The 16,870-nt window shown below is 42.0% G+C and overlaps 1 protein-coding gene across 1 annotated transcript in view; it reads left to right on the top strand.

The window, feature by feature from the left end:
• The window catches only part of LOC123765211 (nose resistant to fluoxetine protein 6), a 167,261-nt gene that overhangs the window by 60,532 nt on the left and 89,859 nt on the right, over positions 1-16,870 (top strand). Inside the window, exon 7 of the mRNA XM_045753681.2 lies at positions 744-852. Within this exon, the coding sequence (XP_045609637.1) occupies positions 744-852 (109 nt within the window). The remainder of the gene's footprint in view (positions 1-743; positions 853-16,870) is intronic.

Raw genomic sequence — 16,870 nt, forward strand, 5'->3', positions numbered from 1 at the left:
GTCTGTCTGGTCAGGTGACCTCTGAGACCTATAAGGGTCCTTTTCAGTTTCTCTAGTTAGTCATACTGGCTGTTTGCTTAAGTCTTGTAGGGCTTATTCTTTGGTAGTAGCCTAGGGTTATATTTTCAGTCACTAGTCTACGATATCCTACTTACTTGGAATTTGGCACTTAAGTGGTAAATAGTAAATATATACAAATGATTTGAGTGGTAATCAGTGTCACTATAGGTATTACCTAAAGCTAGCTCTTTATTATTACTGTTTGTTGGATAGCAACACTTCTTAACACTCAAGGGTGAAATAATTACATGAAATAAAATACATAGTAATATAATGTAAAGAAATTAAATATATATGTAACACAACTCGTGTTGATAATTAACCAACCCTATTGATTCTGCACCATGTTTAAATACTTGCTAGGCTGTACAATATTCAGTTCAACACTAGGCAAGTATGATATCCTTACACTGGATTAGCACAATTAATTGGATTATACTAGGTTGATCATTATTAAGTTCAGTACTAGCCTAATATTGACCCCCCCCCCCACAAAAGGATCAGCAAATTAATTAAATGGTACAATATTGTACAGTAAATTAAATTTTTCAATATTTTATTTGGTTTTATTTTATATGTTAATGTTTCTCTCTGTGTTTAAGAGAGATATATAAACATATGAGCAGTAAATTCTCATCAACCTCTTGTGGTATTTTAATTAATAATTAATTGTAAACCAACAGGTAGTTTGCGGTACCTGCTGCCCTTCTCTGTCTACACCAACATCAGGAAGCTCTTCCACCTCAACACTGACCAATCCTCCAACACCATACACTGCCTTCATGGTATCAAGTAGGTGTTCACTTTATACATATATACAAGTGTCTCATCAGAGGGTGAACTTCTCTGGCATGTATCATTATTATACACGTGTTTCACCAATGGTTGCATGCTATACATGTCTCTTGTCAGTGGGTGAGCTTGAGAGACACATATCATCACAATTTATGTGGCTAACTAATGGTTTCACGCATCTTGAATGTATTATCATATTATTAAGTTGGCATATTGCATTTGTTACGTAGAATGATACTTGCTTTAATTTATCGAATACCACCCACTCCCTGTCCGGCCCGTTGTTGCCGTGAGGGGGCTTGGTGGGTGGCTGCCAGGGTATGATGTTCCATGGGACAGTCCTCTGTCCTTTTGTGGCCTTATGCTCCTGCTGCTGTCCTCACAAATTATGCTGGACAACTTTTCATTTTCCTTATCTTTCGATTTTCTCCCCACCCCGTCTTCTACTTTCTAATTGTCATTTCCCACCGACCTTTTGCCTGTTTTGATTATTCTTTCGGCCTTCTTTTGTTTTGACGCCCGGGTGTTTAAGGAGGCATACTCTTGCACCTGTAGAACTGTAGTACACAACATCTCGAGCAACTCTTTTATTGTCAATCCTTCTTTCGTCACTGAACCTGATCTCGACGGACTGACCATTCTTAAGGTGGCGTTTGTGGGGCGTATACTCACGACGCACCCCTGGGGGGCCCCGGCAAGATTGACAACATGTCTCTTGTTGAGTGCCCTGCCTCTAATTGTGGCTACGTGGTGGGTACGGGGGCACATTTGTGAATGAAAGTATTGCCTCTCGTTTCCATGTCGCTGAATATAGTTCCTCTTATGACTTCTCAGGCTCGTGGGGTGGGCGATCAAGCCCCCGAGTTGGACTGTGTTGGAAGACCGGGCTCTGTAGCCCCGTTACATTGAGCTCCTTTGACCCTCCTGACTACTCCCCCCAGCTCCCCTCCCACCTCTATGGTTGGGTTGAGCCATACGCCCTCAGCGGTGACCACCTCGTCCCCTCGCGTGGCTCGCTCTCTCATTGTGACTACTGCACTTTTTAACCCCTCTCTCTCAACGCCGTCCCTGCCACGACCGCACTCACACGATCCCTTCCCATAATAATACGTAAAAGCCTTGTTTGGTCCTGCTTCATGGGCTAAATACTTTGATCTCCTCCCTCTGGATTCTATACCTCCTGGCGATTTCTCACTCCATAAACACCTTGTTGATTCGGTGGATGCCTCTGTTACTTTTAACCCCACCCGTTAGGTACACGTGTCGTCGCTGCTCCTTCACCAGATGCAGCTACCCGCTTAGCTGTATTGTCCTTTATTGGGGAGACCCCTGTTTGGGTCTCCAAAAATGCTCGGTTAAATGCCTGTGTTGGCACTGTTCTCCTCCTGCACCATGTTGCAACTGGCGTTAGGGATCTAAAAGACTGCCATGAGGATATTAAACATATCCTCGAAGCCCAAGGCCATCCTGTCCTCCAGGTAGAAACGTTCACTCGACCCCTTCGTGGTCGTCGTTTGTCAGCCCCTTCAAGTTGTGAAAATCACCTTTGATAGTAGGACCCTTACGCCCTCTATAATTCTTGCTGGTGCCAGATGCTCCGTTCAGGAGTACATTCCCTCTCATAGGCTTTGCAATAAGTGCTGGAAGTTCGGGCATGGTGTCCTCAAATGCTCAAGTACTGTGTACCTATGCCCCAAGTGTGGGGCCGATGATCACTCTAAGTCCGAGTACACTTCTCCCCAGGCTCGCTGCCTCAATTGCAGTGAGGTCCACCCTACCTTCTCCTGCTCGTGTATACACTATAAACTTGAGGAAGCCGTTCTCAATGTGATACACCAGGATCATCTGTTTTTTCCTGAAGCGAAACGCCAAGTTCGCCGTCTCACCCCTTTCGCTAGCGTATCCTTCGCTCGCATGTTGCGTTCTACCTCTAACCATCCTTCCCACTTTACTCAGTCTCACAACCGTTTCCAGATCTTAGATCCGGACACGCCCACCGCCTCCTTCCCTGTTACTTTACGTTCTATCCTGAAGGGACCCCTCTTGGTTCTCCATCTGAAGTTTTCCCCCTTGCTACCCAGTCTGCCATATCTCCTGTGTCTTCTTTCCCCAATCCTTCTTCCCATCCCTCCCCCCAGTCTCTTGGCCCTCCACGCCGCCTGTCTGTCCTCCACGCCTCCTAGCAATCTTCATGTTGTTCACTCCCGTTCATCTTATCGTGTTGAAACAATTGAGTCTGTCGCCCAGAACGTTGTTGCTGGAACACCTGTCTCTTTAAGTCGGAAACGTAAGCCTGGCTCCTAATGTCGGAAATCCGACGCACATAATAACATAAGTTACCGCTATAAAGGAAAAGAGAATGAGTGATTCTGCGACGTCATCGACGCCACGTATTTATATTTTAAACAACAGTCTAGTGTTTAAACTTAATAAAAAAGTGTTCACTAGGACTGAATATAATTTCCAACAACAAGAAGTACAGCTTGACTCCCTTGTTATTGTTAAATAAAATCAGAAGTAGAACCAAAACATTGGCTAGGGCGTTGTCACATACACACATCAACTTGTAAACATTGAGAAAACTCTCCCTGACGAAATTTACAACACAAAAGGTTCTTTCTCCGAGCTTCGACACAGGGTCCTCTACGATCCGCCCAACCAAAGATCTCATGAACAAAGGGAGGAACAAATTTCGGTATTTCTATTGCATTTCATACTAGCCATTATTATTGTAAGAAATATCGTTAAGATGTGGGATTAAATCCCCAAACACAGTGAGTTTACTCAGCTCTACACACACACATATTATATGTCATACCTGTACTTATATGTTTAGGGAACCATTATTACTTCCTTACATCCCAAACAGGTAATTGTGAGGGAAGCTACTGAAGCAGACAGCTGGCTCCCAACATAATTATAGGGATTGCAGCCCCTAGCTGTACACCAAACCTTGTAGGCCTCCAGACAGCCGCCATTACGTGGCACTCTGAGGCACAGGGCCACACCCAATTTTGATGCTACAATTACACAGCCTTAGCATGCCCCACCAACAGTATCAGCTAAGGCCCTCTTTTGTTTAATACTGTAGATAGAGTAGTATACAGATTTAATTAAATTAAGTATAAGTACAGTAGATTAGACCACTATATGTGGTATGATTTATAATTAATATATCAAAGACTAGGTAAGGTAAACAATTTGTGGTTTATAAAGGATCCACTTCCAAGTGGTTTAAGCTACAAATTGTCCCCCCAATTGTGTGTGATAAATTCTAGTAACTGAATCAGAACATATACAATCCACTACTAACTTACTACTAACTAAGAACTAACTCAGAACAAAAATAATCAAATAAAAATAATATAATATTAAAGTCAATTAAAAAATAAATTAAAGTAAACTGCTGGGATTTTCCCACACCTCTCCTTCGTCCTCCTCGACAGGTAAGAAGGCATTGCTTTCTTCCTCACCCCCCCACCTCTGACTCCCTAGCTCCTTCCCCTTCCATTTCGATGGTCGGGGCCCCTGTCCCAGCTATGGAGGTTTCTTAAGCCCCTAATTTCCTCTCAGTTGCTGCCCTTGCTGTGGTGCACTCCCCGGTTTCTGCCCCCCCCCTCCTCCTCCTCCTGCTGACCTTGACCTCCCATCCCAGTTGTCTCCTCCTCCTCCAGACCCTTCCCGTCCTCCTCTGGTCTGTCCTCCCACTCCCTTCACTCCATCCTTACTCAGTTTACCCATGCCCCCTAACCTTAATTTTACTGACCCTGATCCTGAGCTTATTTAATATACTGTGTTGTTCTTTACCTTTGTTTCTTCATTGTTCTCTGTTGCTGTCTTTTCTCTTTTTGATAATGTCTATTCTTCAATGGAATATTCGTGGATTTTATGTCAACTTCCATGAACTCCAACAGTTTTTGGAGCAGATTACAGATTACACAGTTTTCACTACTTTGTGTATGTCTCCTGGAACCGATGCTTGGTGCTCGTCCTGGTCACTTTCATGGTTATTCGTTTCTTTCTCTCTCCCCCCCCCCGCCCAACTCTTGCTGGGCCCATAACTCTACTATTCTCTTGATTCGTACTGATATTCCCTTCGTCCCCATACTGTTTCCATCATCTCTCCATTGTTCTGCTGCCCGTGTTTTTGTGAGTATATGGTATACAGTCTGTTCCATTTATCTCCCCCCAAATGTTCCGCTTTCCCTTCCTGATCTTAAGCACCTCCTGGACTCCTTGCCAGAGCCAGTGCTCCTGTTGGGTGATTTCAACTGTCGACATACTCTCTGGGGTGATGTTCTGACAAACACCCGAGGCCGCCTTCTCGAACCGTTCGTCCTCTCTTCTTCTCTCTCTTCTGAATTCTGTTGAGCCCACCCATGTGGACTCTTGAACTCGCACTCTTTCCTGTCTTGATCTTTCTCTCCGTTCATCGTCCCTTTACTTAGATCTCACGTGGCGGGTTCTTGATGACCTCTATAACAGTGACCATTTCCCCATCCTCGTTTCCTATTTCTCTTTTCACCCTCCCCTCTCCTTCCATAGGTGGCAGTTTGCCAAAGCTGACTGGAACCTATTTACCCTCCGTGCTACTCTCACTGACTTCTCTTCTCTGCCTCTTCCTCTCGCCATCCTCCTTTTTCATGACTCCATCTTCGATTCTGCCCTCTGCTCTATTCCTCCTCTCTCTACCTCCTGGGGCATGCAGAAATGCGTTCCCTGGAGGAATGCGGACTGTACTCCGGCTGTCCGTTGTAAGCGCAACCCGTCCTCTTAAAAAGAACGTCACTTTTGGCTCGTATGCACACTATGGCTAAATTTGGACGTAATTTGAAATGAAATCGACTCACAAAAGTGACGTTCTGTTCCGTTTTCTGTTTGAGTCGGCCGGCGTACGCGCAGAGGTTATAAGAGGACACTTTAATTAACGTTTTTCATAACGTTTTGAAACTTTATGAGAATTTCCTGCCCACCTAACTTATCAGAGGACCCTTAACTTACTGTTGTTGAAAAAAAAAAATCCCAAATTTATTTTCATTTTTTTTTCAATTTCAAATTACGTCCAAATTTGGCCATACGGGCAAACGGCCAAAAGCGACGTTCTTTTTAAGAGGACAGGTTGCTTACGCAGCCTGGAAGAAACACCGACGCCGAGAGACGGCTGATTCTTTTATTTTGTTTTGGAAAGCAAATGCGGTGGCCCGTAGGACCATAAGTACAGCTAAGAGTGAGAGTTGGAAATCTTACGTTTCCACCATTACATCCGATACTCCTCTGCTGCAGATCTGGACGAAGATCCGCAAGATTGCGATTAAGTTCGTTCCAGATATCTCGCCGGTTCTTCACCTCCGTGGTATTCTTGTGGCGGACCCAGTGCAGGTCGTGACCGAACTGGGTTCCCACTTCTCTTCTGTTAGCTCTGGTTCTCATCTTCCCCAATCCTTCCTTCTTCGTAAGCCCGTTCTTGAATCTCATTCCTTAGATTTCCGCACTCATCTCCGCATTCCCTATAACGATCCCTTCTCTCTCTCTGAAGAGAGAAGGGATCCCTCTGCAGATCTACGGCAGCGAGCTCGGATGACATTCATTATGAGATGCTTCGCCATCTCCCTCCTTGCACATCTCAGTATTTACTGGGTCTGTATAACCAGGTCTGGGAGTCGTCGTCAGTCCCTGAGGACTGGCTTGATGCCGTTCTCCTTCCTATACGGAAACCGAGGTCTCCCGGGACATCCCCTAAGGACTTTCGCCCTATTGCCCTCACGAATTCTGTCTGCAGACTCTTTGAGCGTATGGTAAATGTTCGTCTGATGTGGTTCTTGGAACACCATCACCATCTCTCTCCTTCTCAATTTGGTTTTCGCAAGTGCGGAAACACAACTGATGTCCTAATGAACTTGGAGGTCTATATTCGTACTACTTTTGCTGCAAAGACCTCTGTTGTTGCTGTCCTTTTTGACCTGGAAAAGGCTTATGATTCAACCTGGAGATACCATATTCTGTCCCAACTTCGTTCCTTTGGCCTTCGTAGTAATCTCCCTCTCTTCCTTCAAAGCTTCCTCTCTCTTCATTCCTTTCGAGTCAGGCGTGGTACCACTCTCTCTGCCTCTTTTCGGCAATACAAAGGTGTACCCCAAGGTAGTGTTCTGAGCACTACTCTTTTTCTAGTTGCCCTCAATGATCTTCTTTCCTCTCTTCCTTCTGGCGTCTTCTCCGCTCTCTATGTCGACGATCATACCCTTTGCTGTCGGGAAGATGATTTGCCTCTCCTTTAATGGCAGCTTCAACTTGTTTTTGCAAGTTGAAGCAACCAAACTAAACTAAATTCCAAAGGGTAACGAAGGACACTACAGCCGAACTGAAAGCAAAGGTCAACAAATTGATCAAAACTGTGGACGCCAAGAAATCTGGACTCCACCTGCAAAAGATTATTGGGGAATATAAACCTGGATATGCGTATGGAAATGTCAAGACACACAAGCCTGGAAACCCACTTCGGCCAATCATCAGCCAGATACCCACACCCACGTGCAGACTGGCGAAACGACTCAATGGCTTGCTGACTCCTTATGTCCCTTGCGCCTTCAGCCTGAAGTCTCCAAAGGAATTTGATGACTTGCTGCGGGGAACACGGGCCACAGGGACAAGAGCCTCGTTGGACGTAGATTCTCTGTTTACCAACGTACCTGTGGATGATACAATCGGGATGATAGCCGACAGAGTGTACCGTGATCCGGCCTGTACTCCTCTTGACATACCAGAAAACAGTCTAAGGAAACTACTCCAAGCTTGTACTAAAGAGGCACCCTTCTTGAGCCCGGATGGACACATGTATAAGCAAGTAGATGGGGTCGCCATGGGTTCTCCTCTAGGTGTCCTGTTTGCAAACTTCTACATGGGTACCATCGAGCAAAAAGTCTTAGTCGACATGAACTTGAAACCGGCCATATACTGCAGGTATGTTGACGACATTTTTACACAGGTACCTGATGTCAGACATCTGCAGGAGCTGAAGGAGGCATTTGAGCAGAATTGTGTGTTGCGTTTCACTTACGAGATGGAGAAGGATGGGAAGCTGCCCTTTCTAGATGTAACAGTCATGGAAAGGAGCTGAGTTTTCCACACTGCAGTCTACACTAAGGAAACAAACATAGGAATGTGCCTGAATGCCAACAGCTACTGCCCAGACAGGTACAAGAGGAGTGTTGTTAACGCTTATGTCGACCGTGCCCTCAGCCACAGCTCAGAATGGAAGCAAGTCGACGAAGAACTCTGTAGGGTAAGGCAGGTCCTAGTCAACAACGGCTTCTCCAATGGTTTCGTGGAAGACATCATAAGAAGGAAAGTGAAACGCCATGCAACCTCTTGTAACACGGGTAGGGTTTCTCTACTTAATCTTCTTTCTTCTTTCCCTCTACCCGTATTCTTACTTTTTATTCTCTACAAGGGACTCCAAAACTTTTACCAAAGCCAACTCCACGCCACGTGGTCCTAAGACGACTGACCGACTTAGGATTCTACACCCAGTATGACGTGACCTAGGCTTTGAGCAAAACCCTAGAGTCGCCTCCGCCGCCACCACCAGACCAGTAACACAGCAATGATCGAGGTCTGGATCGATCATGCGAATTAATCAACCTTGGGGCTTGATCCCCACTATAACCGATGACCTTGAGAGTTCTTAAGTGTGGAATTAATTAGACGGGAATGATGAATTCCGATTCGATGTTAGAATCGGCGCCCAATCCAACTTTACCTCGTGTGGACCACGTGACCAGGACAAGTTCACATAACACATGGAAATAATAAAATGCAAAATATTAACTAATTAATTTATTAAAAGAAAAACCAAAACAAAATCTAAATATGGTCACTCCCTGTCACTTTAACACTCCCTACTTGACCTGAATGGCAATGAGACTATCCCTATACATAACCATAGCAACTATACCTTGGGCAACCAGCTAGATGTTGGGGGCTGGCCTTGGGAGAGGTAAGATGGGTGACCTCTCCCAGTAGATCTGGAGTCCACACTGATCTGTCCTCGTCTGGTCTAGCCCAGACTAGAGCATTGTATTGTTCCGCATAGACTAAGTTTTACCAAGTTACTTAGCCAGGTTTAAGTTATAACAATTAACCTCTGTTGTACTTAATTGATCCAGACTGGTTGAATTATTTTACTGAAATTAAATTACACAAACATCTAACGGCAGAGCTGTTCCCGATCCCCAAAATGGTTAATTGAACTTTGAGAAATAGTAGACATGTCAACCCTGATGACCTATGACCGCCGGTCACTCCGCCTTACAACTTAGATCTGATTCGTGACGTCACTGATGGTGACTTAAACTCAATAATTAGAATACTCTTGATATTGTACCCAGTACTATTATACAATACAATTTTAATACAAAATGAATAAAGGCTAATTTCTCTAAATTACTGAATACTATAGGATGGTTCATTATACAAAACTATGAACAAAGATGCCCGCCATTTGTGACTCAGACCTGCTAATCCCCAGGGGAATGTGCGTTGAGAGGTCAGGTCCCTACCCGAAACTTCTGGAACCTTCTGGAATAATTCTTACAACAGCCTAGTTTGTTACACTCTGAAGAGACAACTAACACAACACCTATACCCCCTATTAGACTATTTTACAAGAACTTCTTTTCCACAGCCCATAAAACGGAGGAAAGGGTCCTGAAAGATATTGTCAGTAGTAACGTTATCCCTACAGACAAAAATCAGAAGATACAACTGACGATTTACTATAAAACCAGAAAAACGGCCAGCCTACTCATGAGAAACTCTCCAGACACAAAGCAGAACGCTTTAAAAGAGACCAACGTCGTCTATGCCTTCAAATGCCCTCTTGGGGACTGTAAGCCTAAAAAAAAACAGTATATAGGCAAGACAACAACATCTCTTTCCAGGCGTTTAACGATGCATAAGCAACAGGGCTCCATTAAGGAACATATAATCTCTTCCCACAAACAAACCATCACCAGAGAAATCTTAGCAAACAACACAGAAATCATCGATAGATACAGCGATAGCAGGCGGCTTGACGTCTGCAAGGCACTACACATCAAGAAGTCAACACCAGCAATCAACAGCCAATTAATGCACAACTATATTCTACCCACTTCAAGTCTCCGCTCCAATATAGAAGCATCAAGAAATATGGACCAATAGGCTTTCTACAATTACTTCCATTCTATACCCATTGTTTCGTGTTCTGTCTTGTGTTGGAATTTAATACCCATTGAATACCCATTGTTGAAAGTTCGTTTTTCACCTCATCCACCTCACCCAAATGTAGATATAAACCTCGAAGATGTGCAAGCTCTATTCAGTTTCAGTTGTGTGTTTATAAACTAAAGTCTTTACAAATGTAATAAGTTTTACAAAACGCGCTAAAGTGTCGCGTCAGACTAGAAATAAAAATGAATTTTGGAGAATTGATCTTTGAATTACCATCAACAGTGAAAAGAAATGTAAGGAAGATAGAGAAATTTCGTGTTAGAATTATTAATCTTACTTTTTCGGTCATATTTAATATATGTATATATATATATATATATATATATATATATATATATATATATATATATATATATATATATATATATATATATATATATATATATATATATATATATATATATATATATATATATGTCGTACCTAGTAGCCAGAACTCACTTTTTGGCCAACTATTCAAGGCCCGATTTGCCTAATAAGCCAAGTTTTCCTGAATTAATATATTTTTTCTAATTTTTTTCTTATGAAATGATAAATCTACCCATTTCATTATGTATGAGGTCAATTTTTTTTTATTGGAGTTAAAATTAACGTAGATATATGACCGAACCTAACCAACCCTACCTAACCTAACCTAACCTATCTTTATAGGTTAGGTTTGGTTTGGTAGCCGAAAAAGTTAGGTTAGGTTAGGTTAGGTAGGTTAGGTAGTCGAAAAACAATTAATTCATGAAAACTTGGCTTATAAGGCAAATCGGGCCTTGCATAGTAGGCTGAGAAGTGCGTTCTGGCTACTAGGTACGACATATATATATATATATATATATATATATATATATATATATATATATATATATATATATATATATATATATATATATATATGTCGTACCTAGTAGCCAGAACGCACTTCTCAGCCTACTATGCAAGGCCAAATTTGCCTAATAAGCCAAGTTTTCCTGAATTAATATATTTTCTCTAATTTTTTTCTTATGAAATGTGAAAGCTACCCATTTCATTATGTATGAGGTCAATTTTTTTTTATTTGAGTTAAAATTAACGTAGATATATGACCGAACCTAACCAACCCTACCTAACCTAACCTAACCTATCTTTATAGGTTAGGTTAGGTTAGGTAGCCGAAAAAGTTAGGTTAGGTTAGGTTAGGTAGGTTAGGTAGTCGAAAAATAATTAATTCATGAAAACTTGGCTTATTAGGCAAATTTGGCCTTGCATAGTAGGCTGAGAAGTGCGTTCTGGCTACTAGGTACGACATATATATATATATATATATATATATATATATATATATATATATATATATATATATATATATATATATATATATATATATATATATATATATATATATATATATATATATATATATATTGTATATATATATTGTATATATATATATACTACTACTATATATATATATATATATATATATATATATATATATATATAATATTAAATATGACCGAAAAAGTAAGATTAATAATTCTAACACGAATTTTCTCAATCTTTCGTACATTTCGCTTCACTGTTGGAGGTAAATCAAAAACCAATTCTCCAAAATTCATTTTTATTTCTAGTCTGACGCGACACGAGCGCGTTTCGTAAAACTTATTACATTTTCAAAGACTTTAGTTCACAAATACACAACTGAATAGAACTTACGCATCTCCGATTTTATATCTACATTTGAGTGAGGTGGAAGGGGTGATGTGGCATTAACACAAGACAGAACAAGATGTGGTATTAATAGGGTATTAATTTCATCAACACAAGACAGAACAAGAGTATTAATAGGGTATTAATTTCATCAACACAAGACAGAACACGAAACAATGGATATTGAATAGAAGTGTTTGTAGAAAGCCTATTCGTCCATATTTCTTGATGCTTCTATATTGGAGCGGAGTCTTGAGGTGGGTAGAATATAGTTGTGCAATAATTGGCTGTTGATTGCTGGTGTTGAATTCTTGATGTGTAGTGCCTCGCAAACGTCAAGCCGCCTGCTATCCCTGTATCTATCGATGATTTCTGTGTTATTTACTAGGATTTCTCTGGCGATGGTTTGGTTGTGGGAAGAGATTATATGTTCCTTAATGGAGCCCTGTTGCTTATGCATCGTTAAACGCCTAGAAAGAGATGTTGTTGTCTTGCCTATATACTGGGTTTTTTGGAGCTTACAGTCCCCAAGAGGGCATTTGAAGGCATAGACGAAGTTAGTCTCTTTTAAAGCGTTCTGTTTTGTGTCTGGAGAGTTTCTCATGAGTAGGCTGGCCGTTTTTCTGGTTTTATAGTAAATCGTCAGTTGTATCCTCTGATTTTTGTCTGTAGGGATAACGTTTCTATTAACAATATCTTTCAGGACCCTTTCCTCCGTTTTATGAGCTGTGGAAAAGAAGTTCCTGTAAAATAGTCTAATAGGGGGTATAGGTGTTGTGTTAGTTGTCTCTTCAGAGGTTGCATGGCTTTTCACTTTCCTTCTTATGATGTCTTCGACGAAACCATTGGAGAAGCCATTATTGACTAGGACCTGCCTTACCCTACAGAGTTCTTCGTCGACTTGCTTCCATTCTGAGCTGTGGCTGAGAGCACGGTCGACATATGCGTTAACAACACTCCTCTTGTACCTGTCTGGGCAGTCGCTGTTAGCATTTAGGCACATTCCTATGTTTGTTTCCTTAGTGTAGACTGCAGTGTGGAAACCTCCGCCCTTTTCCATGACTGTTACATCTAGAAAGGGCAGCTTCCCATCCTTTTCCATCTCGTAAGTGAAACGCAGCACGGAACTCTGCTCAAATGCCTCCTTTAGCTCCTGCAGATGTCTGACATCAGGTACCTGTGTAAAAATGTCGTCAACATACCTGCAGTATATGGCCGGTTTCAAGTTCATGTCGACTAAGACTTTTTGCTCGATGGTACCCATGTAGAAGTTTGCAAACAGGACACCTAGGGGAGAACCAATGGCGACCCCATCTACTTGCTTATACATGTGCCCATCCGGGCTCAAGAAGGGTGCCTCTTTAGTACAAGCTTGGAGTAGTTTCCTCAGAATATTTTCTGGTATGTCAAGAGGAGTACAGGCTGGATCACGATACACTCTGTCGGCTATCATTCCGATTGTCTCGTCCACAGGTACGTTGGTAAACAGCGATTCTACGTCCAACGAGGCTCTTATCCCTGTGGCCCGTGTGCCCCGCAGCAAGTCAACAAATTCCTTTGGAGACTTCAGGCTGAAGGCGCAAGGAACATAAGGGGTCAGCAGGCCGTTGAGTCGCTTCGCCAGTCTGTACGTGGGTGTGGGTATCTGGCTAATGATTGGCCGAAGTGGGTTTCCAGGCTTGTGCGTCTTGACATTTCCATACGCATATCCAGGTTTATATTCCCCAATGATCTTTGGCAGGTGGAGTCCGGATTTCTTGGCGTTCACAGTTTCGATCAGTTTGTTGACCTTTGCTTTTAATTCGGCTGTAGTGTCCTTCGTTACCCTTTGGAACTTAGTTTGGTCAGAGAGTATGATGTTCATTTTCGCCAGATATTCGTCTTTTTTAAGAATGACATATATTGGCGACTTGTCACCTCTCCTGACAACTATCTCCTTGTTCTCACGAAGGCTTTTAGCTGCCGCTTTAAGCTCGGGGGACAGTATGGTGCTTCTGTAGTTGCCTCGATTCTTTCCTCCTTCTGCAATAAGTTCTGCTTGTAAGGTATCTTTGGTAGTGACCTTCTTTTGTGTCTCGAGGTCGAATATGTCGTCCAACAGAATTTCCAACTCTACTTTCCGGGCCATCTCACTCGGTCTGGACATAACATGACAGTTTATGCCCAGATTTAGGAGAGTGACTTGGTCCTCAGTGAGGTTAATTCCTGCAAGGTTCAGGAAGCCATCTCTTGGTCGTGGAATTGCCATAGGTCCTCCATATAATGTTGTTAGTTTCTTGATAATCCTTGTTTCAGTGCTGAGGTGATGTTGGTCTGTGAGGATGTCGAGGTATTGTTCAATGCGAGTACGGATACTATCGTCGATGTTGCTATTTCTCCACTCGTTTGTAGCATGAAGTAGTTGCGTTTTGTTGTCTTTGATTTCATTCTCTGCCTTGTATATCTGATCACGAATCAGATCCTGGCGATATTTTATCGTGAAGGCTTGATTCCTTGCTGCTGGGTCGTGCGTTTTAATATTAGTATATTTTGGTAGCAGTCTTTCCTGTAGACATATATTATTAAATATGACCGAAAAAGTAAGATTAATAATTCTAACACGAATTTTCTCAATCTTTCGTACATTTCGCTTCACTGTTGGAGGTAAATCAAAAATCAATTCTCCAAAATTCATTTTTATTTCTAGTCTGACGCGACACGAGCGCGTTTCGTAAAACTTATTACATTTTCAAAGACTTTAGTTCACAAATACACAACTGAATAGAACTTACGCATCTCCGATTTTATATCTACATTTGAGTGAGGTGGAAGGGGTGATGTGGCATTAACACAAGACAGAAAAAGATGTGGTATTAATAGGGTATTAATTTCATCAACACAAGACAGAACAAGAGTATTAATAGGGTATTAATTTCATCAACACAAGACAGAACACGAAACAATGGATATTGAATAGAAGTGTTTGTAGAAAGCCTATTGGTCCAACTGACGATTTACTATAAAACCAGAAAAACGGCCAGCCTTCTCATGAGAAACTCTCCAGACACAAAACAGAACGCTTTAAAAGAGACTAACGTCGTCTATGCCTTCAAATGCCCTCTTGGGGACTGTAAGCTCCAAAAAACCCAGTATATAGGCAAGACAACAACATCTCTTTCTAGGCGTTTAACGATGCATAAGCAACAGGGCTCCATTAAGGAACATATAATCTCTTCCCACAACCAAACCATCGCCAGAGAAATCCTAGTAAACAACACAGAAATCATCGATAGATACAGCGATAGCAGGCGGCTTGACGTTTGCGAGGCACTACACATCAAGAAGTCAACACCAGCAATCAACAGCCAATTATTGCACAACTATATTCTACCCACCTCAAGACTCCGCTCCAATATAGAAGCATCACGAAATATGGACCAATAGGCTTTCTACAAACACTTCTATTCAATATCCATTGTTTCGTGTTCTGTCTTGTGTTGATGAAATTAATACCCTATTAATACTCTTGTTCTGTCTTGTGTTGATGAAATTAATACCCTATTAATACCACATCTTGTTCTGTCTTGTGTTAATGCCACATCACCCCTTCCACCTCACTCAAATGTAGATATAAAATCGGAGATGCGTAAGTTCTATTCAGTTGTGTATTTGTGAACTAAAGTCTTTGAAAATGTAATAAGTTTTACGAAACGCGCTTGTGTCGCGTCAGACTAGAAATAAAAATGAATTTTGGAGAATTGATTTTATTTTTGATTTACCTCCAACAGTGAAGCGAAATGTACGAAAGATTGAGAAAATTCGTGTTAGAATTATTAATCTTACTTTTTCGGTCATATTTAATAATATATGTCTACAGGAAAGACTGCTACCAAAATATACTAATATTAAAACGCACGACCCAGCAGCAAGGAATCAAGCCTTTACGATAAAATATCGCCAGGATCTGATTCGTGATCAGATATACAAGGCAGAGAATGAAATCAAAGACAACAAAACGCAACTACTTCATGCTACAAACGAGTGGAGAAATAGCAACATCGACGATAGTATCCGTACCCGCATTGAACAACACCTCGACATCCTCACAGACCAACATCACCTCAGCACTGAAACAAGGATTATCAAGAAACTAACAACATTATATGGAGGACCTATGACAATTCCACGACCAAGAGATGGCTTCCTGAACCTTGCAGGAATTAACCTCACTGAGGACCAAGTCACTCTCCTAAATCTGGGCATAAACTGTCATGTTATGTCCAGACCGAGTGAGATGGCCCGGAAAGTAGAGTTGGAAATTCTGTTGGACGACATATTCGACCTCGAGACACAAAAGAAGGTCACTACCAAAGATACCTTACAAGCAGAACTTATTGCAGAAGGAGGAAAGAATCGAGGCAACTACAGAAGCACCATACTGTCCCCCGAGCTTAAAGCGGCAGCTAAAAGCCTTCGTGAGAACAAGGAGATAGTTGTCAGGAGAGGTGACAAGTCGCCAATATATGTCATTCTAAAAAAAGACGAATATCTGGCGAAAATGAACATCATACTCTCTGACCAAACTAAGTTCCAAAGGGTAACGAAGGACACTACAGCCGAATCAAAAGCAAATGTCAACAAACTGATCGAAACTGTGAACGCCAAGAAATCCGGACTCCACCTGCAAAAGATCATTGGGGAATATAAACCTGGATATGTGTATGGAAACGTCAAGACGCACAAGCCTGGAAACCCACTTCGGCCAATCATTAGCCAGATACCCACACCCACGTACAGACTGGCGAAGCGACTCAACGGCCTGCTGACCCCTTATGTTCCTTGCGCCTTCAGCCTGAAGTCTCCAAAGGAATTTGTTGACTTACTGCGGGGCACACGGGCCACAGGGATAAGAGCCTCGTTGGACGTAGAATCGCTGTTTACCAACGTACCTGTGGACGAGACAATCGGAATGATAGCCGACAGAGTGTATCGTGATCCAGCCTCTACTCCTCTTGACATACCAGAAAATATTCTGAGGAAACTACTCCAAGCTTGTACTAAAGAGGCACCCTTCTTGAGCCCGGATGGGCAC

Source organism: Procambarus clarkii, chromosome 33, assembly GCF_040958095.1.
Source record: "Procambarus clarkii isolate CNS0578487 chromosome 33, FALCON_Pclarkii_2.0, whole genome shotgun sequence".
NCBI lineage: Eukaryota > Metazoa > Arthropoda > Malacostraca > Decapoda > Cambaridae > Procambarus > Procambarus clarkii.